Source organism: Lates calcarifer, linkage group LG16_LG22 (assembly GCF_001640805.2).
Source record: "Lates calcarifer isolate ASB-BC8 linkage group LG16_LG22, TLL_Latcal_v3, whole genome shotgun sequence".
NCBI lineage: Eukaryota > Metazoa > Chordata > Actinopteri > Centropomidae > Lates > Lates calcarifer.
In genome coordinates this window covers 15,745,270-15,768,496 of record NC_066848.1, presented here as the reverse complement: position 1 = coordinate 15,768,496, position 23,227 = coordinate 15,745,270, and the positions used below count along the sequence as shown (strand labels likewise).

Genomic DNA, 23,227 nt, shown 5'->3' with positions numbered 1-23,227 from the left:
ATCCAGCTAAAATACAGAGGAACCTGATTAGAGGCTGATTGGGTTTTTGAAACAGAAACAAACAACAGGCTCCCGTGTGAAAGTCCTGTGTTTTGTCAACCCATACATCCACCGCAGCCTCTTTGTAATATGGACTTTGACGCTCTTTCTTCTTTGTTCCCATCATAATCATGACACTATCTATGGTTTGTCATAAGCTGCTAACACGGATGACCTGTAGGGTCGTTTTTTTAGGGGAGGCTCATTCTGTGTGTTTGCTGGTGTTAAGAATCTAACAGGTATCATCACCTGACCTTGCATATCTCCCTCAACTGCATTCAAACACACACACACAGAGTAACTGGTGGCCTGGGATGGATTCTCTGGTTCTCTGGGGGGCAATTTAGATGGTCACGCCTTTCCCTCTGTGTCACTGAGGCATTGCCATTGTCTGTTTCACATTTAACATGGCACCCCTCCCCTCACACACACACACACACTGACATTGCCTGTTTCACATTACAAACACATGCATGTGCATGCATACAACACATACATTCATCTGACACTAACTGACAAGCATGCAGAAAGGCACAAACGCACACAAACACACACACACACACACACACACACACACACACAGTGACTCTGTCTGTTTGACATTAAAGCTGAGTCCCTCTGCACCAGAAGGCAGTTGTTTATGTAGATATAAACTATTGCTCTAATTACCCCATATGTAGTCCTCCAAAAACAATGACGCTCTCTGATGAATATTTAACGACTGAACTCATACACACACATATGCATAATAATGATATGTGTGCACACCATCAAACACTGCCTGATTAGAATTTATCACAACAGCATTAAAATGGCTCAGCCTCTTTTCTCCTCTAGTAATTAGTAATTATGAAAAACATTCCTTTTTCAAACTTCTACACCAGGTACTGTACTTTATGTACAGTACATGCTTGCTCTTGTTTGGCACTAACATAAAATGCCTAGTACTGGAGTGGATGTAATTATTCTGTATTCTGTAATATTTAAATTAATCAATTAATATCTAAATTAAAACTTCTTGAGACTGATTTTGTCCTGGTTGCTCCATCCACAAAACTGTGTCCATGACAGTTCAGGCAGGGGACTAAAGCCTTTCTGTGTGTCCACAGACCAGGAGACCAGACCATACCACCCCAACAGATAAAACATATTTGTGTGTAGATATTTTTGTATTCAGTTTTATTAAACATGTTTTTAGTCTGGTGTCCAGTCTCTCTGCTTATGGTTGTTTATAACATTTGCATGAACATCTAACTGATATATGAGAAGTGGAAGCATGCTGTGTTTGCTTACCCAGCAGAAATGAGTATGACATGGTGAATGAGGAGACCTTACAGAGGATGAAACCCAAGGCGTGAGGACTGATATTTGGGAGGGTTATGACAAGCCGCTCGGTCCGACATTAGTTAGCATCAAAGAGGCAGATGACCAGCTTCCTGTGAAGAAGCAAGAGTGAGAAGACGATAGATTTCAGTCAGTCGTGGTAAGTAGGGGTAAAGACCTTCAAGATGTACTGTTACATACACACACACACACACATGAACAGGCATGCATACGCAGTTGCTTTGTTGCATAAATGTCACATGTATCATCAGATACAGTTCTTATTTATCAAATAATACAACTCTTATTTCATTATAATTCCAAATTTGATTTAGCCTAGCTTTGTAATATACCACTAACTTCATCAGGGGCTGTTCCCAATTCTTATTCTTGCTTCCCAAAACAACAAACCAGCTTGTTTATTTTGTTTTGTTGTTCTTGTTGTTGATGATGATGTTTTACTTTGTACTGTAACATGCTGATCACTGACGTACAAACACGCAAAAATTAGTACTCATCACATTAGAATGCCTCATATGAGACGACGTCACTGAACCCTCATATGATTTTTCAAACAGAAAACACAGAAGTCAGGGCAGCCTTCACTGCATCTCTCTCTTTTATATTGTTACTGACAGTGGATGCTGCTGCACAGGCAAAAAACAAAGTTTCAGAAACCAAAAGCAAAGTCGAGTCAAATCATTAAAAACAAATTGCGAAATCTAAAACATATTGTACATGAGCTTTGATGAGGAAAATCTGTCAGCAGAGAAGTTCTACAAAGCTGTGACGGGACACTTGTTACGTGCCAACCCATAAAACCCATACACTCTGCACACACAAATATGTTCTGGCACAAACAGTCATATTTCAAGGCATACCTACAAACCCATATTCATAAACAAACACATGGTGTTGGTCAACTATATTTTCATGTTTGTAACATGCAGTTTCCGCCATTTTGACCGCGGGGACACATGATCCACCGCTGTTTGCTGGAATCAGTTAGGGGTCAAAGAGGCTGCACAGCCACAATCTTTCTTCACTTCAGATAAATTAGCACTAATCGGAGCACAGCGAAGAGAAAATAAACTCCTTCCCATATATGATGAGTGAAAGAGAGGGGTCAAGATAAGCTTCACTTCAAACTTTGTAATTGTATTGAGATTAATTACTATTAGTATGAGGGAAAATAAACATGGATGCATGTGTATAGCTCATACAAACATATACATGCACACATAAACATACAACCACATACCTCATATTCTCACGCATACACACAAAGTCGGCCACAATTTCTAAAAACAGATGAACACAGACACAACAACAACATTATCATTCACTGAGCTTAAAGTTAAACTTGTATTGTATTTGTAATGTATTTCAGTAAACTGGGATTAAAGTTAAAAAAAGAAACATGCCTAGTAAAATTCTTGACACTAAAATTAAACTACAAATGCAGCTAAAAATGATGAAATACTGCTGTAATACAGCATCTAAAAGTTGTCAGTTTTCTATCAGAATGTACACAAAACAGCAGTCATCAATACATTCCATATTGAATTTAATCATAAAAATGAGGCTCCTGCACTCATTTATAGCTAGGTTTCAGGGCATTCTTTGTTAGAGCATCTTGATATTTTTATTCAACACTTTTTCTCTTACACACCTGTCTGTATACAGGTGTGCAAAGGTTATTTTGCCTTAATTTGTCTTTATAGCAAGCAGCTTTGGAAATTAATGAAGGAGCTTGTTTAAATTATTATAGATTACAGTAATGCTGAAATAAAATTAGTGGAAATTATACAGATGCACTTTGGAGCACAAACTGGATTTTGTTTTGACAACACATGGAGATACATACTGGAATCAGGTGGAGGAGTGTTACTTATGACTAAAATATTTAAGTGCAGAATGGGTCTTTGAATGGGAAGAAAAGATAGTTGTGAAGGAGGAAAGAATTTTTTTTCCTCTTTTTACAGAGAGAAGAGAACAGACCATAATAATAACTTAATTATGTTTTTTTTTTTTTTTTCAGAATAGAATACCTTAACAATACCTGAAAGGCAGTGAACAGAGGAGTTGTAATCCAGAGAGAAAGCCACAAAGAAAGGTTGGAAGAGAGAGAAGAAGTTAAAGTGAGACACAGACAGAGGAGAGATGTGTGAGTCACTGAATCACGGCTGAACAAGTTCATCTGAGCCCTCTAGGTAGCAGTCAGTCTTTTGTGGTTATGATATCGCTTCTGGGTGAAATTCAATAAGAGGAAGGACCCTGAATCGGTCTGCTGGAACAAAGCCAGTCCTAAACTAAAACAATACAGGTTCAGAGTCTGAGAGGAGTATGCAAAATGTTCTCTATACTGTAGCAGCAAAATAAAATAGTAAATACACTTGGACATCATCTATATACCAGATATTGGCAGGGCAGGACCTTAAGCATATTGCTGAGTTCCTCAAACCTTCCTGTGGGACATTTGGACAGACTTCACTCATTTTTACCATGCCTTGGGTTGAGAAAAAAATGTTAAGTCAGACCAGATAGGAACCATCACCTAAAAAATAATACCATAAGTGCATAATCAGTAAGCTAGCCCTGCATTGCTGATGCATAATGTTTTTGACCTTATTTACCAATTTATGGTACATTAAAGTAAAGTTTTGCTGGTCACTGTACTTTCACAATACAATAAGTTTTCAGCTAACATTATGCTACCGTTTATTAGCATTGTTAGGAAGCTAATACTCAGTTCTAAGTGATTGTAAGTTAACACTAACTTAACATTAGCTAGAAATGTCACTGTATTTTTTTATTTTTTATTTCTTTTCTTTTTTTTTTTTTTTTTTTTTTTGGAGACAGCTCCAGAAGTTGATGCTATTTGTACTATTTTAGCTTTAAGCTACACCAGGCTAATAAGCTAACATTTTATCTCTACCCTTATACTTAAATTTACATGTACATTGATATTTCATATAATTTGAAATTTACATGCCTGCATTAACAGCTGTTTACTTACCAGCCTAGAGGAAATGTGAGTACTTATTATTCACTACTCACCAAGAGCTGTCTCCAGTGGTGGAAAGCAACACCAGTGTGTTGTTTCTAGTTCTTTCACTTCCTGTCTTCTCCTAACGTTTGTATGCTAACCAGTTAGCCCTAGCCTGGCCGGCATACTTTGTTACTCTCCAATACCAAGTTACTGTAGCAGCCAGACTGTCCTGAAGAAATAGCTCTGCTCAGAGGGCATACTTTAACCTCCTGTATTGTAAACATAGTCTAAATTAGCTCCTGGCTAAACCAGGAAGTAAACAGCTGGTAATGCTAATGTTGGCTATGTAGCAAAAGCAAAACTTAAAACAGGTGTTTTAAATGCTATCTTGAGAGGTTCAGTTAACAAGTGCGGTGGTAGATACTCATTGCATAGGACTGTAAACCCCATGTTTTACTTTTTAATATAATAATAGAAAGATTCCACTGTGGTGCAAAAGCTAATGGAACAACAGCAAGCACTAATGTGACAGCAGGATTTTATTTAGGCTGTGTATGAGATTCAACACCATCATCATGAGTCCATTGCACAGTGACAGTTATGGGTGTAGTAACCTATATGGCAACGTGAAATCTATATGCTATCATACTTTTATCCATTAGTTAAAAAAAGGTGGAATCAAATCTGTATTCTTTCAGTTGCAAAGTGGTCTGCTTATGAAAATATATGGTGCATTAATATTTAAGTCACACAAAGGCACCCATCCCTGCCAATGAAGAACAATTACACAGAAGTCACCAATATTGTAAAATGATATTGAGACGGTGAAACCCATACAGGGGAAGGAGGGGTGAACTCAAAAGCTTAACAAACCCCATAGCGCACAAACCTATTGCTCTGGTCCGTCACCTTGTAACCCAGTTCCAACAACACTACACAGCACTGACACGTTTCCCCTGGTGTGCCACCTCAGGCATAGAGGCACTATGGTCTTGGTGGATTTGTAAAAGAGGAGTAGACACGCTGTATAGAGTGAAGTCTGGCCCAGAGGGAACAACAAGCCTGCCCTTCCCTGCACCTCCACCTCCCCAGTGACCTTTCACAGAAAACAGTCCCGGCAGATATTACAGCTCCTATCTCACCAGGCTCTTAAAGGATCAGAGAAGCCCTAGACCTGGAGCACACAGACACACAATAAGCACTTGTACAGATACACACACACATACAGTACCTGCATTCATGTACACATACTTGTAGGGATATTTATGTAGGCAAATGTGTACAAACAAGCATAAAAGGGAAACAGAAATGCAAAAAAAAAAAAAAAAAAAAATACTTCTATACACATAAAATATCAGAGGTCAACATAATCACAACTGCATACACACATATTCAAGCTCAAATGTAAGAAAGTAAAAGTGCCCACGCACACACAGAGGCAACATTTGCTCTCTCACACACCTGCACAGACACAAAATCACTCCAATTACATGTTTTTTTCTTCTTACTGCTTTCCTTCAATGCGGTCCTCAAGGACAGATGATGGGAGCGATAGAGAAGAAGAGGGTAAGAGGATGAGAAGGGTGCCTGAAGCCAAAACGAGTTGGTTTTCAAGAACAGAGTCATCTAAGCTGCCAGACCCTGTCTTTTCTTTGGGAAAAGTTAATCCCCGTCCCACTCCCGACAGATATGATCCCTTGTCTACAGGAACCTACTGGCATGAATAGAAGCAGGTGAACTGTCTGGGGATTCTATCACTGGAGGAGCGATTGGATTCCACAATACAGAGATGAGCCTTTTTTTCGCAGGCCAGCAGAGCTATCTTTTCCAAAGCAGGTCCAGTGATCAGAAACTTAGCTCTGGTTGTACCTCTGTAATGTGTGTGCCAGGGTGAAATGTGAGTATAAGCACATCTGTGTGTATGCTTGCTTGTTATAGGCTTACAGATTACAAGCCTATTCAAGCACACTTTTTGAGTCCCCGCTATAGTAAGTAGGCTGTAGGAGTGAGCCGGGTACTACTTTTACAAGTATTCATAATGCATGATATGCTTCCCCAGACACAAGTCGGCCAGTCAGGGCCTGAGTACCTAACAAAATGGTGGAGCTGAAAGGCTTTGACAACCAGTAGAAAAGAGCTAAGTATTAAATGTTTAGCTCAGGGCCATGTAGACAAAGCATGCATTCTTTGATATTGTTATAATAGAGATTTTTTTATTACAAAGTGGCCAAAATACTGTTTAGCAAGTCAATAAAGATATTGCTTATTCACTTCCTGGTATCATTGTTTTGGAATGTTTGTGGAATTTCTATCTATCACCTGTAATTCTATCTATCTATCTAATAAATTCTAATAGTCTATCACAGTCTATCACAGGGCTGACATATAGTGAAGTATAGACAAACAACCATTTACAGGCAATTTAGAGTCATCAATTAACCTGCATGTCTTTGGACTGTAGGAGGAAGCCAGACCCAAAGAGAACCCATGCAGGCACAGGGAGAACATACAAACTCCACACAAACAAGTCCTTGGCGAACCAGGGTTCGAACCTGCAACCAACAGTGCTAACCAATGCAATTCAGCGTGAATGGGGGGCTGAGATGGAATGGGGCCCTAATAAATGATAATTAATTACACCCATGCTCGCCCTGTGATGACAGGTCAAAAAGTCCTTGGTGAAACAAACAAACAAACAAACAAACAAACAAACAAAAAAACGTCTATCCACTTCATATAGTCACACTTTTGTAGCTGCTCAGGGATTTTATTCTCCATTCATATTCAGGAAAGATCACTGTTAGAGGCTGATATGTTAAAGATTACTCGCTACTTGCTTCTTCTGTTACCACTGCGTTTCTATGTCTGTAAGCATGTGTGTGTGTGCATATTTAAAAATATACACTTGTATCTGTACAGGTGTGTGTGTGTTCCCCTATGTGATCATGGTAAGAAGCAGCTGTCAGGGGGCCCCTGTCTTTGGGTGGTCTCACACCCTCATCCATAAATTATTACCCCACTCTCCTGCTGCTGGCCTTGAAGTGTGTTGGGGTTAGGTTAATTCACTTTGCTATAGAGCGTCCACCTCCTGTAAGTATCATCTTATACCCAGCTACCATGAACATAAAAATATGGACCATATGTCAAGGCTGGATAAGGTTTAGACGTAGAGCTTAGATTCATATTTTCTTATTTTCAGGTACTGCTAATAAAATAATATAATTATTTATTATTATTTATTTATTAATAAAATAAACAGAAATTATTATTTCAAGCAGGTTTAGGCTGTTAACAGTCAGTTGGTATTCTTCTTCGTTAAAATAACAATATATATATAACTATAAATTTCATATACATTTATATACAGTAAATCCCCACTGACTTCTGACAACAGTGCAGTTTTTCCGTCTTGTCACAAGACCAAAATTGCACTTTAACGTCCCCTAAGTTTTCCTGCAGGTCTTGGATTCCTGATCCAGTGTCAGCCACTACAGCTGGTAGAATCTGAAATGATCCAGTGCTAATTCTGTACTGCTTTCTGTCATTTAAGCTGGTGTTCTCTATTCATTGAGAAAGGAGGAAATACTGTGTTTTTTCCATTTCAAAATAAAAACAAACATACCACACTTTCACAGTCCTCTTATCTTAAAATAAGCAATTTTGTGATTGGACTTTGGTTTACTTAATCTGGATTTATGTCGATTGCATTTTAGTGCAAATGTGTTTGCTTGTTTGATGAAAAGTGTTCCAAATCGACTTGAACAACTTTAAAAAAAACAAAACAAAAAACTTTAGAATTTTATCTTGTGAGAGTATCAGTGCATTCTGCTTTGTAGTGTTGTTGCATCATGATTTGCACATAATTAGCGACAGTTTATCCAAAACGACTTTTATCTGCCCATAAAGCTGAGAGTAATTGGCAGACTTTGCGTCTTTGACTGACACTTGTGACAATAAAGAAAACACGTTCTTGAATAAAACACACAAACAAACCACCACATGCTACTTAAAACATAATTCACTGCATATTTTGCTGGTGTTTAATCATTCCCGTAAGTATAAAAATTGCCGTTATTATCTTTGGCTATTATATCTAATTGTTGCCATAGCTCATATAATCAGAGTTATATGGGGCCAGAGCATGTGCATGATTAGAAGTGTTTGTGCTTGTGTATGTGTGTGTGCATAAATGAAAGTGTGTTTGTTAAAATATGTGTGTTTCTCTTTAACTTCAACACATATCTATACATACAGCATATGCAAGTCTATGTGCGTATATGTGCATAAGTCTATGTGTCTGTATGAGTGTGTAGTGTCCCTGCACGTGCATGTGACTTAAACAAACAGAGCATGTTTGGGAGGAATGTGGTGTGTCTGGAGATTGTAGGTCTCTGAGAACACAGCACACTGGTGCACTTAACATAGTTGTTCATCAGCAGCAGCATGATAGGCAGCTCTCTTTCCAACACACACAGGTGTCACAATACGCAGACACACACACACACACACGCGTCGAACAGTTTGGCATAGTTTCCATTAGGACACACAATGAGGAGTTAACTGGTGTGTTTAGGGAGAGAGAGAGGGAGACAATTGTCATTTGAACCCCCACCCCCACCCCCACCCAGTCGCCCACTGATGACCCCTCGATATAGTATTAAAACCTTCTGCCATCATCAATCACTGTCATGTCGAGTTGTGTAAAATTCCTTCAAAAGTGCTTTTAGCAAACAGGTTGGCCACAAAGTGCTTCACAGAGAAAGACATAGCGACAGATAAAAAGAAAAGAGATGTACAGTGAAAGCAAGAAAGAACAGACACTTCACAATTTCACCATCCCCGGCTCACCGCAGGCTGACTCTAGAAAAGCCTGGTCCATAATAAAAACAATGACTGGTTTGAGCAACTATTACCACCATTTCTCATGCGCTGACATCAATTGTTTTGACTCTGTCAGAAATCAAATGGAACCACGCACTTGGCGTCTTACTAAGGTTAATGCTGCAGCTTCAGAACCAATTCAAAACATGGCTCTCCACCAAGGGATCCACTGCACTGCTGAGCATTATCAAATTCCCAGCAACACTTTCCTCACTGCTTAAAATGCAGAGTGAGATTGGAAGTAATATGCTCAGCTGTGTAGGACAGAGATCATTTTGATACTGTGTAAAGATTGAAAAAGCACAGGGGACGCGCAAAAAGCCTCTTAGATTGTATAACTTAATCATGCATGAAAGAAGGCAATACAGAAACATTCAGGGCCTATTTGAAAACACAGGTTTTTTTTCAGTCCCTGCTCACCCCGTCCAAGTTCTGAGTCTCATTGGGAGTGATAGCATTGTTATGAAGCCAAGCTTTTATGAGCTTTGGCCCTTCATGATGATGATAGGATCCCTTTATAGCAGAACGACTGTTTTTTTGCTAATGACCTCTGGTTACTTTAGCGTTAGCATGCTAATGTAGCAAAGAGAGACAGAAGACCCACAAAATACTTGGACTCCTCTTCACTGTTTTGAGGCAACTGAGTTGGGAAAAAAAAATCCAATAACTATTGTCTTTCGTCAGACTCCATTGAATCACAGTAAAAAAAAAAAAAAAAAAAAAAAAAAAAACCCAGTGGAAGAAAGAGAGAATCATTCCTTGAGCTTGTTTTCAAACCCCATCCCAGGGAACAGATGTTGTTCATTCTGCTTGGCTGTGCTGAGGAAGAGTACCAAATCGTGCTGTTTTCAGCCCAAATAGCTCACGCACAATTACTCTGCCGGGGATCTGTGTGCGTTGGCACGTCGCTGCGGTTCCCCCTTTGTTTTCTTAATAATTAGCTTGTGTTTTCACAGGGGGTTTATATGTGTGTGGGGAAGCCAGCCTTTTCAAGGCTACTTAATCTACTCCCTAGTCTGCCTCTCTTCCTCTCTCTGTCTCTCACCCTTCCTTAATCTCCACCATTGCTTCCCTCTCCCATCCTACCTTATTTTTTCTGTGTGTCTCTCTCCTTCTCTCCCCCAAAACCCAGGGCCTGCTTGATGAATACATGGCAGTTCAGGTGATTTTGTTGCAGTCTATATGTGATCTGAGAGGTGAAGTAAAAATGATGAAACATGCCACAGATGTTGCATCATTGCCCTTCTCTTTCCTGGAGGGTTTGCAAATTCTACAGAGGATCAGAACAGCGGTCATTGAAGCTGTTGGGTGACTTAATGGCAAGGCATGTGGCCATTCACGTTGAATTAATATTGAATGTTTTAAGGCACTGGTCTAGCAATGACAGAGGAGTGGAAAGCATTCAGATCACCAACATTATTCATCATTATTATTAACATATCAGGTCACGCACACAGTTCTCAAAGAAACTACATTAAATGTTTTCAGTTTTATTCACTGACAACAGAAAGAGTCATATTTAATCTCCAAAAAAAAAGAGTATACTAAGGTATACAGCCCTAGCAGAGTTTTTTTTCCTCCTCATCTGTATCTGTACTTAATGTGTGTCCAACACATGAACCCTACTGTTAAACACACTTCCGCTGCAAACATGTCAATCAATAGAGCCTGTGTTTGACCAGTGGTCGATATGCTCTGCGTCATCGATTTTCCACCTGCTTGGCAGCCTTGATCACCTTGACCCCAATGGGATCTGTTCACATGGCCCCCATTAATTCTAAACTCAAGCGAGGACGCGCATTTGATAAAGCTCACAGACAGATAAAGACACAGTTGCTCACACGCGGTGGGGAGCGCTGACTGGCACAGACACGCATGTACACATTCACATATACATTTTAGATGTTACAGCAAGAGGCACTGTGACTGCAGGGTCACCAGTTCAATCCTTGAACCATCTGGGAAAATGAGGTCAGGGAAGGTGAATGAGTAACAGTGCTATTAACAGCTGCTGCAGAAGTGCCCTTAAGCAAATCACCCCCTAACAAATGTTGAGATTAAAGATTTAGTTAAACAGATAAACATGAGGCGTAAATAAGATTCATTTGATAAAACAATGTCAGTGAATACCTGTAGACTGTGCAGAGCTGGTCCCAGGTGTGAATGCAGGAAACTGTGTGAATGACAAAGGGAAAGCACATGAACACTTGTTGATTTTTTAATAAACTGTTTAATTCTCTGTCTCTGAAACACATCAGATCAAAAACAATCTTGCTTCCTGCTTGGATGTCTCCAAATTCAGCCCCCTCAGCCCTGCTGTATCACTAGATAACCTTAAAAGTGTCTCTGTGTTACGTCTCTACAGTAAACATTAATCTCCTCACTGGGCTTTATAAAACCTTGCGTTCAAGAGCATTAGCCAACAAGGAACCCCTCTGAGAAAGGTCATTATTTAATAGCTGTTTAGCATCCAAATCTTTCCTGACATACCATGCTTTCTCCCTAAAAGATTTACAGCTATATCTTGCCTTCACTTGCACTGATGAAGATATAGTTGTGAAGTGGAAATTTTAGAGACAAAGTTTTGTGTGAATACATTGTTGCTGTTATAAGTATACTGGTTAAATACACACATATACACACACACACAGACATACTTTCTCCCTGGCCTGGCCCGGTGATAAGGCTGTGGGAATGGGGTCACACCTGCAGCGGCTGGCAGGGGTGATAAACGATGTTGCTTTAAACTTTGGAGACCGTCATTTTTGGGAGCCTCTGTTTACCCTGCATTGAAGTATAATGGGGGCCTTTGAAGGCCAGAGCGCCGGGGACAGAGGCTGCCCTCTCTCCGCTGTTTTGAAAGGAGGCGAAACCAGCCCTCGATTAGCTAATGACACATTCTGTTTCGATTTGCCATAATAGGACAGAGCAGCCCTCTGACATTAGGACTGGCATTTCCTACTCTGGGGACTTTGGAAAGTTTCTCACAGTTTTCACCCGTCAAATAAAATAAATCATATCAATGTTTTTTTCTTCAGTCAGTTTTTAGACAGTATATGAAAAACTCCTCTGAACTTTCTTGCTATCACACCAACATATACTGTAGCCTATTTGTACACATTACTCATACATTAAAAGCTGGACAGCTCATACTCTTCAGTCATCACCTACCCCAAAAACCTCTGACAGAGCTTGCTGTATCAGACACCAGAGCTGCCTTTTCATGCTAGTTTGGAGAAGTCATCAGTAGATCCTCTTACCACCTCTCTTATCAGATGAGGCTGCATATCTGGGAACTCCTCCTTATTTGTCTTTTAGGCCCCGGAGTGATAAAGTGACGCGAGAATGACAGTCTAGACTGCAGCTGTCTCAGTATGAAGCATTCCAAACCTTCACCGAAAAGCACTGTAATCTCTGCCTCACACACACACACAGACACACACATGCACACACACACACATGGACGGATGCACATTAACACCAGCACAGCTACATGAGCAAAAGCACAGTGGAGAAAACATGCATTCTAACACAACTGTGCAGATTTGTTCGCATACACTCTCTCACACACACACACACACACACAATTATATGGGTATGCACACAGCCACATGCACAGAATAAACAGCCAATTGATGTCAATCCAAGCATGCAGTGGCTGTGTATTAGATCATGATTAGCCCGTACTGCCTGCAGCAAGCGGAACATAGAACATCCAGATTTTTTTTTTTGTAAAACATTTTTTGTTAGGGGATTTATGTGGTTAATAACAGCACAGACTTTTATTGAAAGTCTTATATCAACTATCATTCAAGTTTTCAGCCTCTACTCAATGCGTTTTGATTGCACTCTTCATGCAGATTTGGAGCTGTGAATAGTCAATTTATGGTAAAATGCAGTCAATGGATGCAAAACCCAATAAGCTTATGTACTGTGAAAACATTTACTGGTGTGTGTATGGATAACTAGCGAGACTGAAGTACAACAAGATTATTTATGTGTCTGCATTTTTATGAAATATTGGATCTTTTCCAGTTTAAGTTTTCACTCTATGTGTGTGTGAGGATCTGTAAGTGTATCAAGACAGAAAAATGACTGAGTAGGGAAAAGTACAAGAACATATGCTGTCAACTTCCTCTCTCTCTCTCACACACACACACACGCAGCCTCACTTTAATTTTCATCAATAATGAAAACTTTGTGTTTTTCATTCAGAAAAAAAGCCTTTCCTCCATCTCCTCTTTGAAATCAAGTCACTTCCCTCAGCTAAACAACCCCAGAGGAAAAGTTGCAACCATAACAAATGGGTTTAAATAACAACCATGCAGCAGCAATCTTCTCACAGCGCGGTGCATTGCGGTTGTCATTCATCACGCCACCGCAGCATAACGTGGGACTTCCACAACAATTACTTCTGTCATTAAACTCCCCGTATTGTTGTAGTTTTCTTGTGTGATAAGGGTGATTACCGGCCAAGCGAGAGCTAATCTTCTCAGATCTGCTCTGCGGTAGGAGGAAAAGCAAACCTCAGCTTGCCACTCAAGCCTGACCAGGGAACAGGCCCTGTACTGCTGTGTTGGACTGCCCCCCTGTGGCTGCTTGGATGAACTGCTGAATCCTCTTATGCTTCTGTACTAGGCCTGGATTAGGAGCACTGTCTGGTACTATATAAACACTGATTTTGCCTGTAAACACCATTATACTATCACTGTATAACTTTTTTTGGTGACACAGACAGTATAGATGTGGCAGATCATGGAGGAAAACTACTATACCCTAATGATTAATAGTGCTGCGTATGTGTAATTCCAGTGATACTGTTGTTTATCTCCTACTTTGGTCTTGATATTATCTACAGTGCAAATGAGACAGTCAGCTTAATTTTAGTGCCAGTTTCTTTTAGTTTCTTTTTTTGGGGGGTGGAGGGCTAAATGATTTCCTTATATAGCTGGATAGGATTCAGTTATGTATTTACTGGGGACTATTTTTAGCTGTGGATTAATACACATTTGGTGCACTGGTGAACACTTGGGCAGCAGGCTGGTGTGTGTAGGATTGACTTGATGTATGTTTTGTAGGATTTATTGACAAAGAGAAATATAGAATATCATCTAATGTATCCTTTAATATTAACGCATGTTACTCATATTATCTATTTGCATGCATTCATTTTTTTGCAGCTTTGTCCTAATTAGTTTTAAGAGTTGATTTTTCAGTGAGTGATTTGAAGTTGACTCTTGTTTACTGAGGCAATAAAGTCAGTATAGCTCAACAGTTCAATTAAGATGGCGGAATTCTACACAACAGGCAATGGCTTAATGTTCTGAGGCTGAAATAATTTTGCTGAAATCCTTTTTATTGGCTCCTTTTAATGTTGCTGATTCAGAAGTGTAGTTGACATTTTTTTTCCTACTGTACATTATTTGGGATAATAGCATGTGCAAAAAGTAAATGTTTAGTGGCAGTGCGTACTATATAACCTACCCAGTTCCCCTGCAGTCCACTCATGTACAGTATATGGACACACTGCTGCTCTCACAAGCTCTTTTACTCTCTCAGGCTACATCATTCACATCATCGTAAAACCAGAGGCCCTTCATCACTTTACAGTACCCAGCGCTACCGTTAGCCCCAGGCTCTCACATCAAGGCCTACAGCTTTCCGCCCCTCGCTAGCTGTAAACCTCGGCTCTGAATGTAAGAGGGAAAAGGGATGAGAGGGGTTACTGATGTGCCATAAACCCTGATATTTTATCGAGGGAGGGAGGAAACTAGGTGTGTGGTGAGGAGAGGAGGCTTTCTAGCTGTCCATTTCCAGCACATGTGGCTCTTTTGAGGGAAACTAAGGAGAAACAGGAGATGTTGTTTTGTTGTTTTGTTTGCTCGGGAGCCCCATAAGCTAATTTGCAATTTGGACAAGCATGTGAATATTTTGCCAGTATTTTCAGAATCACAGCATATGAATGAAAGCTGCATATTCTAAGATATTGAGCTCCAGTCTTATTTGGGGATGAATCCATGCATGCCATGAGATCCATCTGGTATGTGAATGTTTGACACACATGAAATGGATATAATATAACACCAGTTAAAATGCTTTACATGTAGCTCAGCAATCTACTGATGAAGACATATGATCTAGGAAGAAATAAGATTGAGACTTCCTAGTTGGCAAAACAGTATCACATACTACAAGATGTATGCAACCCAATCTATCCAAAATATGCCTATAAACTTGCACACTTGTACAATAACATGACTCTGGCATTAGCTACTGTATAGAGAGGAAAAGAGAGGCCTGGCCAGCTGCCCTCGTCTTCTTCCCCAGCTGTTCCTAAAACAGAGGAAACCTTCTCCTGTCTGCACGCCATTTTCCTCCTTCTGCAGCACACCTCTTAGTGCAAAGGTACGTATACACACGTGTAGTGTACTCACACACTCGCCGTTTGTGTAGCTATTGTGTGTGTAGAAAGATCACAGAATCAGAAACGTACAGCTCAGCGACCTTGCACATGCCTACACGAGAAACCCTCTCCACACACAAACACACCACGATCACACACACAAAAATCCTTAGGGCGATCATTTGTCATCTGGAGAGGAATCTACAGTCATGCTCTTTATGCTTAAGGCTCAGACTTAGGGCATTCCTTTGGAAATTTATGTCCAAACAGCTGTGGTCTCATCCGCCTCTGTGCGGGACCTAGAAGACAATGCCGTCCCAGGAATTATGGGGGGGATCCAATCCATTACACACCTCCAGTCAGCTCTCGAGCGCGCATACATGCACGTGTAAGCCATTTTCTGTGTGTCTTTGTACAACCCTCTGCATGTGTAACAGTGAGCGTTTCCCTGCTTTCACAGTCTGCTTGCAGCTGCCTGACTCCCCCCTGTGCATGTGTGTGTGTGTGTGCGTGAATGTGAATGTGCACGTGTGCTTGTGTGTAAAGGATTCAGAGATGGTTTTGCGTTCAGCTCTTTGATGGCTGAACGGTTATCCCGCAGCTTTATGCATCGGAAGCCCACGGTTTAACGGGGAAAAGCCCTGATTTCACATTGCAGCCATATGGGCCGTTATGTTTCCCTCTCAAGACGAGCTCCGTGCCAGAGGTAAACACCGGGCCACAGTAATAGATGAGGTCTTCAGATGGCCACAGACTACAGGCAACATGGAGTGACATCATCATAAAGCTGGTCCGCACATGGGAGAGAGGAGATGAATAATCCCTGTTTAATATGGATGTTTAATTTTCAAAACTTTATTTATTCATTAAAAGGTCATTGGAAGTAATTTCCTATTTCACGTTTCCACACATTCAAATGCTGGAAGCACTCAGCACTACCACAGTCAGAGGAGTTTGACTTGCATTTACTCACAAAGACAACCAGCTCCAGTGAATTAAACCTTTAACCCTCCACGCCCCCAGCTCGATTCTCTAGAAATGATTTTGTGTTTTCATTCCTAATAGTTCATTTAAGCATGATAGATGGCAGGCCAACCCCAACTCATTCACTGAGGAGTATATCTGTGTTTCTCTCTCTCTCTCTCTCTCTCCCTCTGTAGATTAAACACACTGGCAGGAGCAAGGTAATGTAAAGGATGGAAACTCAATGAAGTGTGATGATGATGTGATGTGTTTAGCAAGGAGAGTTCAAGGCCTCGCTCTGAACATGTTTTCAGCATGGCGTCACCTTAACGGGCCAAAGCCCAGTGGGATGTACAGTAGTTGGAGAGAGAGAGAGAGAGAGACAGAGAGACAGAGAGAGGGAGGGAGGGCAAAAGGAGAGAGCGAAGAAGACTTTATGAAAGGTGCAGTAGAGCTTTGTGGTCTCTCTGATGAAGCTGTCCAGGTACTGCTATTCAGCTTTTTTTTTTTTTTTTACTAATTGTTGATGATTTTGAAAAATTCCCAGAGAAACATGTAAAACTCTGCAGAAACTCAAGATGGATGGATTAAAAAAAATGGAGAGAAAAAGAGCCAAGGGGCAACACAGTCTCACTAACATGTCAGATTGATCCTAAACAATCTACATGTTGTCATTATGCTCCTGCACAACATCACAGAGACATATTACAAATACTGAACTTGACCTAGAAGTGATATTGACTCTCAGAGGGTCACACCAGTGTAAAGTCACAGTAAGGAGGCAATAGTAGATAACAAAGAAAATGGGAAACCCATGAGACAACAGGGTGCTCTTATGTCAAGAATGTGATTATAAAATGAAAATGATAGAATCCTTGAATTATTGTTGTCCTTTTTTTAAGTAAAATGAATATAAATTAATATTTTTAGCTTGGTTATTCTTCTCAGTAGGAGAATGAAATAATAGTCATCTCACTTCAAAACATCAAATAAAACTGAATCTAGGAAAGGGTTAAAAAGAACAAGAAGACGAAGAACAAAGGAGACTGTAACCCTGGTTTGTGTTGGAAACCCTGGTGGTCCAAGCTTCAACCTCACCTGCTGACTCGCAAAAAGTAATTTGTCCCAGCGCTGCGAGGTGAGGGCTAAATAAAAGGAAAACATTGTTATCATGATTAATCAGCAGCTCTGTCAGCGGGGCCAAGGTGAATAGAAAGTGGCACAAATGACTGCATGGAATTCCTGGTGTGTCAGACAGAATAAAGCTGCAAATGTCCGTCCTTCACTCACTCTCAATTTCACCCACTTATTCAAAGCAAAGCTTGTTCCACTGGGCTTCTTAATACCTCATCATTCCCCTGCAGTGTAGGCCTGCAATCAAATGTTTTTTTTTACGTCTGTGGTGTACTGATGTAACTATAGGTTTGTAAATCATAAAGCATCAGCCAGACACAGAATTGCCTGCTAATAATAAGATGCTGGATTTTCTCTCTAGACGTGATGAATTAAGTGAATGAAAGTGGCAGTAGACAGAATGCAGCTCAAAGACACAAACTGTGTCTCCATTCTGAACACACTATCTGTCTTTTTTACAGGTCTTTTGATACCTCTTGGAAACTATTATTATATGTAAACTTATACATGTATGTATCAAACACAGTTTAATTTCTAAATAGGACAAAAAACATTAACTGTATATAGCCTACACTGTACGCATGGCATCACATACTGAATGAACACTTAGAAAATTATGTTTCAGAGGTCTTTAAAGGGCTCCTGAAAAATTTAAATGTAAACTTCTTCAATTCCTGACAACTTCATCTGCTGATAAAGACCATGTGATATGATCAAAAGCTCTGTAACGGCTACTAAATGTGCCTTGTGACAAGCTTATTCTGTCAACTCCTGTCTCCAAGATCAAGCATAAAGGTTGAATCTCAACCTCCTTTGCTTTCCTGTGTGTTACTGTTGCAAAAACATTCTAGTTTTCTACAACTTTCCAGTCTCTAAACTGCAGCACTGCCATGACCGTTAAAAACATTTACTTCTTCCTGATTTGTTTAAAATTTTCTTTTCTGAGCTCAGCACTTTGGTTTCCACTACAAACGGGTTGAAAACCACCAAAATGCTAGCAAAGAGAGGGGCTGATTGAGAAATACATTTTTGGTTTATTCCTGTTTCCCAGGAAAACTCACTGATGTACACCGACTTCCCTGAAGAATCAGATTCCCTGACTTTATCTGATGGGATGTTGAACAGGTGTAAAGCCTATCCAGTGATTACATGGAAATTCTTAGAATTCTTGCACACAACTAATGTTTATAGGAGTTGTTTAACCATGATGTATTTTAAGTCTGTTTACAACATCTACAACTTCCCTCAGATTATGTGATTTGCCCAGATGTGTTGAACCCATTTGGTGCTCCAAGCAGGTTAATGCAATCTGTTGTCAGCACACTTCATCCTTTTAGGAGATAGAGACGTCTGGAAGGAAGGCTGCTTCTACCCTCATCTTGCTTCAGGGGGTCATTTGGTCTGATGCCTTTTACTCTATATAATATAAACTTCCTCACCACAAGCAGCACACAAACAGAGTAAATAAACAACCGCGGGACAAACCAGGGTTTGGAACTTGTTAGGGTGCACAATTTCAACATGAGAGTTTGTTTGTTCAAATTTGCTCGCACTGTGACCTAACTCCTTTATACCGAGCACATGTGTGGATGAGGGCGTAGGAAGGCGAACATTACAGAGACGAGGGGGGAAAAAAAAAGTGGAAAAATCCATATTTTTCCAATATGTAGACGGGGCTGTTCATCAGGCAGAGTTTGACACATGTCTTTGAACAGAGTTAGAAACAACAACTTGGTGGAAAAAGGAAAAGGATGGAGAGGGGAGGTTTGGCTAAACAAATGTCATTTTTGGACTCTGCTGCAGGGAGGATGAGAAAAGGAAAAGATGATGAAAAGAATGAAAAGATACATTCCTGAGTATCTAACTCACTGCCTCACTGTTTCCTGGGCTTGATTAGAGGGATGCAGTGGCTTGTGGGTACATTAAGATTAAGATCTCAGCTGTCCAGAGGGAATTAGAAAAAGGAAGCAATATGGGTGTCTTTATCTAATGTGACACTAGTTTTTTTTTTTATAAAAGGAAGTCTCATTACGGCCTGTGCTCATACTGTGCAGCCATACAGCTAGAGCAGTGTTTGTGATGGTTACAGAGGATATCTTGTAATCAAAAGGTCACAGATCTGACCCAAAGAGCCGGTCTAAATTGCTCCCATGAATTAAATACCACGCTGCTTGATTAGGATTTAGTGGTAGAGTACACAATTTCAGCTAGTTCATGAAGGCAACTTCTCCCCTCGACTTTTTCTTTCTTGTAAACGTCTTCTACGTAGTTTCACATCTTGTAATTCAAAAGTGAACTCAGTCGCATTACATAACCAGGTTAGGTGTATTTTGAAACCATATGCACCAAGTTGTCCTGTGAACAAATAAATAAAACTGAGAAATGAAGTTCAACCCGTACAATTACTTCATGAAATTTCCTGCAGTCAATTGAAAGAACTGATTCTAAACAGTGACGATCCATTCTGTGGCCAATTTACACAGTAACTTCTATAGCAAATGTTGCTATTTCATGAGATAAAAACATATGAAAATCAGGCTACAGACAGAGTAATAAACATTTAACACCTGCCCCCAAGATGGGATATATCAACCAAGGCCATTTGCTACGAGACATTTTCGCAGCAGCCAGCGACTTGCTGTGGCAGGAAAAGCACAGGTGTCACTAATTACATTAACTATGGCTCAGTTCTACTCAAGTACACCACACTTGAGCTTTTTCCTACCGTGACATGTCAAAATTTAATCTGTGAAAAAAGCATATTGAGGAAAGTTCGAAGTTTACATTGAACTGTTTTACTTAAAAATTCTATTACCAATTTGTGTCCTCCTCAGTAAGAGGTAACAACAAACAAATGAAGAAAAGAACAGGAAGAAAACCATTAAGTCAAACATCAGGTTTTCTCAGTATTTTTCTGCAAAACTCAACTTTAAAAGAAAAACATCACCAAAAGCTTTTCGGTACAATGTTTGAAACAAGGCACGCCTGTAGAAACATGCTCATTGCATTGATTCACGGAATCCCTTTCAAAAAACACAGCCACTAATACTTCTCCTTCATATAAAAAGAAGAACCATACAAACTTGAGTGACATATTTCAATACCTGCATGGACCCAATTACATTTTTTACTCACTTTCCCATATAAAACTAGAATTTCCAGTGGTCATAGAACTCCACACACACAATAATTCAGTGATGAAGTAACATTACAGAAATTATGAAATTCTAAGCAGTGGTCAGTGTCATTGTCAGAATTATGTTGAGGAAAACATGGATGCTGTGTTGTAGATGGCACTTAGTCTGTGTTTCTAGTATATCCAGCAACATTCACTGGCTGCTGATGATCTGACTCCAAGGTATGATCCAGTTTTGTTGTCTCAAGTTGTCTTGTATGGTGTCTTATCACACACATACTGAGGAATTCTCTTGTGAGCAAAAATATGAACTCCTAGTGTTCTTTGCCACAGTAATTAGTGCAAACTGCAGCAGGACCAGACTGTCCAGCTCCTCCTTTACTTCAGCTCTGCTTTGGACGCTTTGACTGCGGGCTGTCAGATGCTTTGTCTGCTGCCTTCTTGGCTGCTGCTTTTTTCCTAGACTCTTTTTCCTCTGGATCATAGAGAGCATTCCTGACAAATCGCGCGGCAGCCCCCTTATCAAGACGGGCAGCTTTCCTCTTGTCAGTGATCTCCTTCACTCTGTTCATGTATGTCCTTATTCGCTCCTGAAGAACAGAGAACGATCACAGATGAGTTAGACAGTGCATGTAAATGGTGAGAAAAATATCAAAGATAGTTTAGAGAAAACACACAGTACATACCAGTTCTTGCTTGATTCCATGTTCTCTGGGATTTACTCCTTGTGTCACCAAGTACACTAGAAATAAGACCAAAAAGTAAGACTACATATACTGCAAGTTAATTCTAGACAAGACATATTCAATACAGAGTTCTTTGGGATACATTACAAGATACAAGACAGACAGGGGAAAATCAGACCAAAAAAAAACACAGGTACATTATCTACCATAGTTCACTGAACAACCATGAACACAGTAGTGATCTTTTAAATCAACCACAGTGAAACCAGAGACAAAAACAGTGAGAAACAATCATGTGGACTGAGTGATCACAATGAATCCATAAAACTTACTCCAGAATAATGAATTAAGGGTGTAGGCAGACATCAGGTCCAGCTTGGCTTGATCCAAAGGGTCCAGCTGTCAATAAACCAAATTTAGTTTAATCAGTACCAGCTGCAAGGTTCAAGGTCTCTGGCACTAGACACTAGGTTGATGTTTATTACCTAACAGAGTACACCTCATAACATTTTATCAGTAAACTGCATGTTTTGCATATAAAATGTTAAAATGAACTGGGAAATAGCAACCTCAGAGTAGGTGTCTACATGAGGTGTCTATATTGACAGACTCCTGTCCAATGTGAGATCAAAGAGTCTCCAGCCCCCTGCAGGCCCTTACAGAATAGTCACGTGTGAATTATGGATGAATGGACAACAGTATTCTTTGTGATTTTTAGTGAAGCAGAAGCACATTATCTCACAGTTGCAAATGAAATTTACTTCACCATGTTTCACCTCTGTTTGACACAAGAAAACAACTTCTTATGATGTTGTCAATTTATCAATCGTCTGTGATGTAGAGTTTTCTCACGACTTTTCATGGAAGGAGAAAACAGGTGTAACTACTATCATTACTTAAGGCTTTATTGTTTTTATATTTGATGTATCATTAAGCCATGCCAGTGATGCAGCATGTTTACAGCTGAGTCTGTTTGTTTTCTATTTGACCAGTCACAGAGTCCGCTGTGAACACAGTTTTCAGCCTACCTTTTGCAGAAGGTCATTTCTGGGCATCGACATTAACTTCTCCAACATGGTTTTGACAGAGGAAACTGAGGAGTCGAAGCTTGTGAGCTGTTCGTCTATTTCATGAGGGTAGTCCTCAGATGGAGCTGCCATCTTCCTGGAAGATAATTAAAGTTATACAATGTTAGGTAACTCTGTTGTAACATTATTATTTCATTAGGTTGCAGGGAAGGCAAGACAAGCGCAAAAAGATTACATTCAAGTCTATAATGCTACCAAGGCAGCTAGCCAGAGTGCTAGCACATGCTGCTAACAGGTTAGTAGGCGAGCGTTTACATGAGCAGAAATAAATTCACAAGTATAAACCATTTGTGAAGCAACGCTTATCACTGATTTAACGACAACAGGGATTCGCTGGAAACTGAATCTGACGGTATTTCACGTTAAGTATTTCTGCTTTACCTTTTTTAACACGCTTTAGAGGAAAGGAAATGACGTTACAAAAAAAACTGACGCTGAGGTTGGTCTGGTTTTGATTCGAAGCTTCCGATTCGTCTGTTGGGGGGGGGGGGGGAGTTTAGAGAAACTGAGAAACTTTCCCCTTAACTGACGAATCGGAAGCCAACTTCAGCGTCATTGTCTTCGTCCTCTGCACTCTACTGC

General features: G+C 40.1%; 2 protein-coding genes across 4 annotated transcripts in view; both read right to left on the bottom strand.

The window, feature by feature from the left end:
• The window catches only part of LOC108873108 (uncharacterized), a 102,692-nt gene extending 101,224 nt beyond the window's left edge, over positions 1-1,468 (bottom strand). For both annotated transcript variants that reach the window (XR_001959351.2, XM_051076507.1), the window contains exon 1: positions 1,333-1,468. The gene's annotated coding sequence lies outside the window, so the exon portion shown is untranslated. The remainder of the gene's footprint in view (positions 1-1,332) is intronic.
• Positions 1,469-20,507: 19,039 nt separating this feature from the next.
• On the bottom strand, positions 20,508-23,136 carry c1d (C1D nuclear receptor corepressor). 2 transcript variants are annotated; one of them, XM_018661520.2, is made up of 5 exons: positions 23,027-23,136; positions 22,586-22,721; positions 21,890-21,956; positions 21,558-21,613; positions 20,508-21,461 (listed from the first exon to the last, which is right to left on the bottom strand). In XM_018661520.2, the coding sequence occupies exons 2-5, from the start codon at positions 22,715-22,717 to the stop codon at positions 21,255-21,257; spliced, it is 462 nt and encodes a 153-aa protein (XP_018517036.1). In that variant the 5' UTR covers positions 22,718-22,721; positions 23,027-23,136; the 3' UTR covers positions 20,508-21,254. The 2 variants fall into 2 exon arrangements, with proteins under 2 accessions (XP_018517036.1, XP_018517044.1); XM_018661528.2 differs by lacking the exon at positions 23,027-23,136 and adding an exon at positions 22,931-23,007.
• Between the last annotated feature and the right edge of the window lie 91 nt (positions 23,137-23,227).

What these genes read in the sequence shown, in the direction of transcription:
- c1d (XM_018661520.2), bottom strand. Translation starts at nt 22,717, where the DNA reads ATGGCAGCTCCATCTGAGGACTACCCTCATGAAATAGACGAACAGCTC. An exon ending in CCTTAATTCATTATTCTGGA is followed by an intron (nt 21,614 to 21,889) that starts GTAAGTTTTATG and finishes TCTTATTTCTAG; the next exon opens with TGTACTTGGTGACACAAGGA. An exon ending in ATGGAATCAAGCAAGAACTG is followed by an intron (nt 21,462 to 21,557) that starts GTATGTACTGTG and finishes TCTGTTCTTCAG; the next exon opens with GAGCGAATAAGGACATACAT.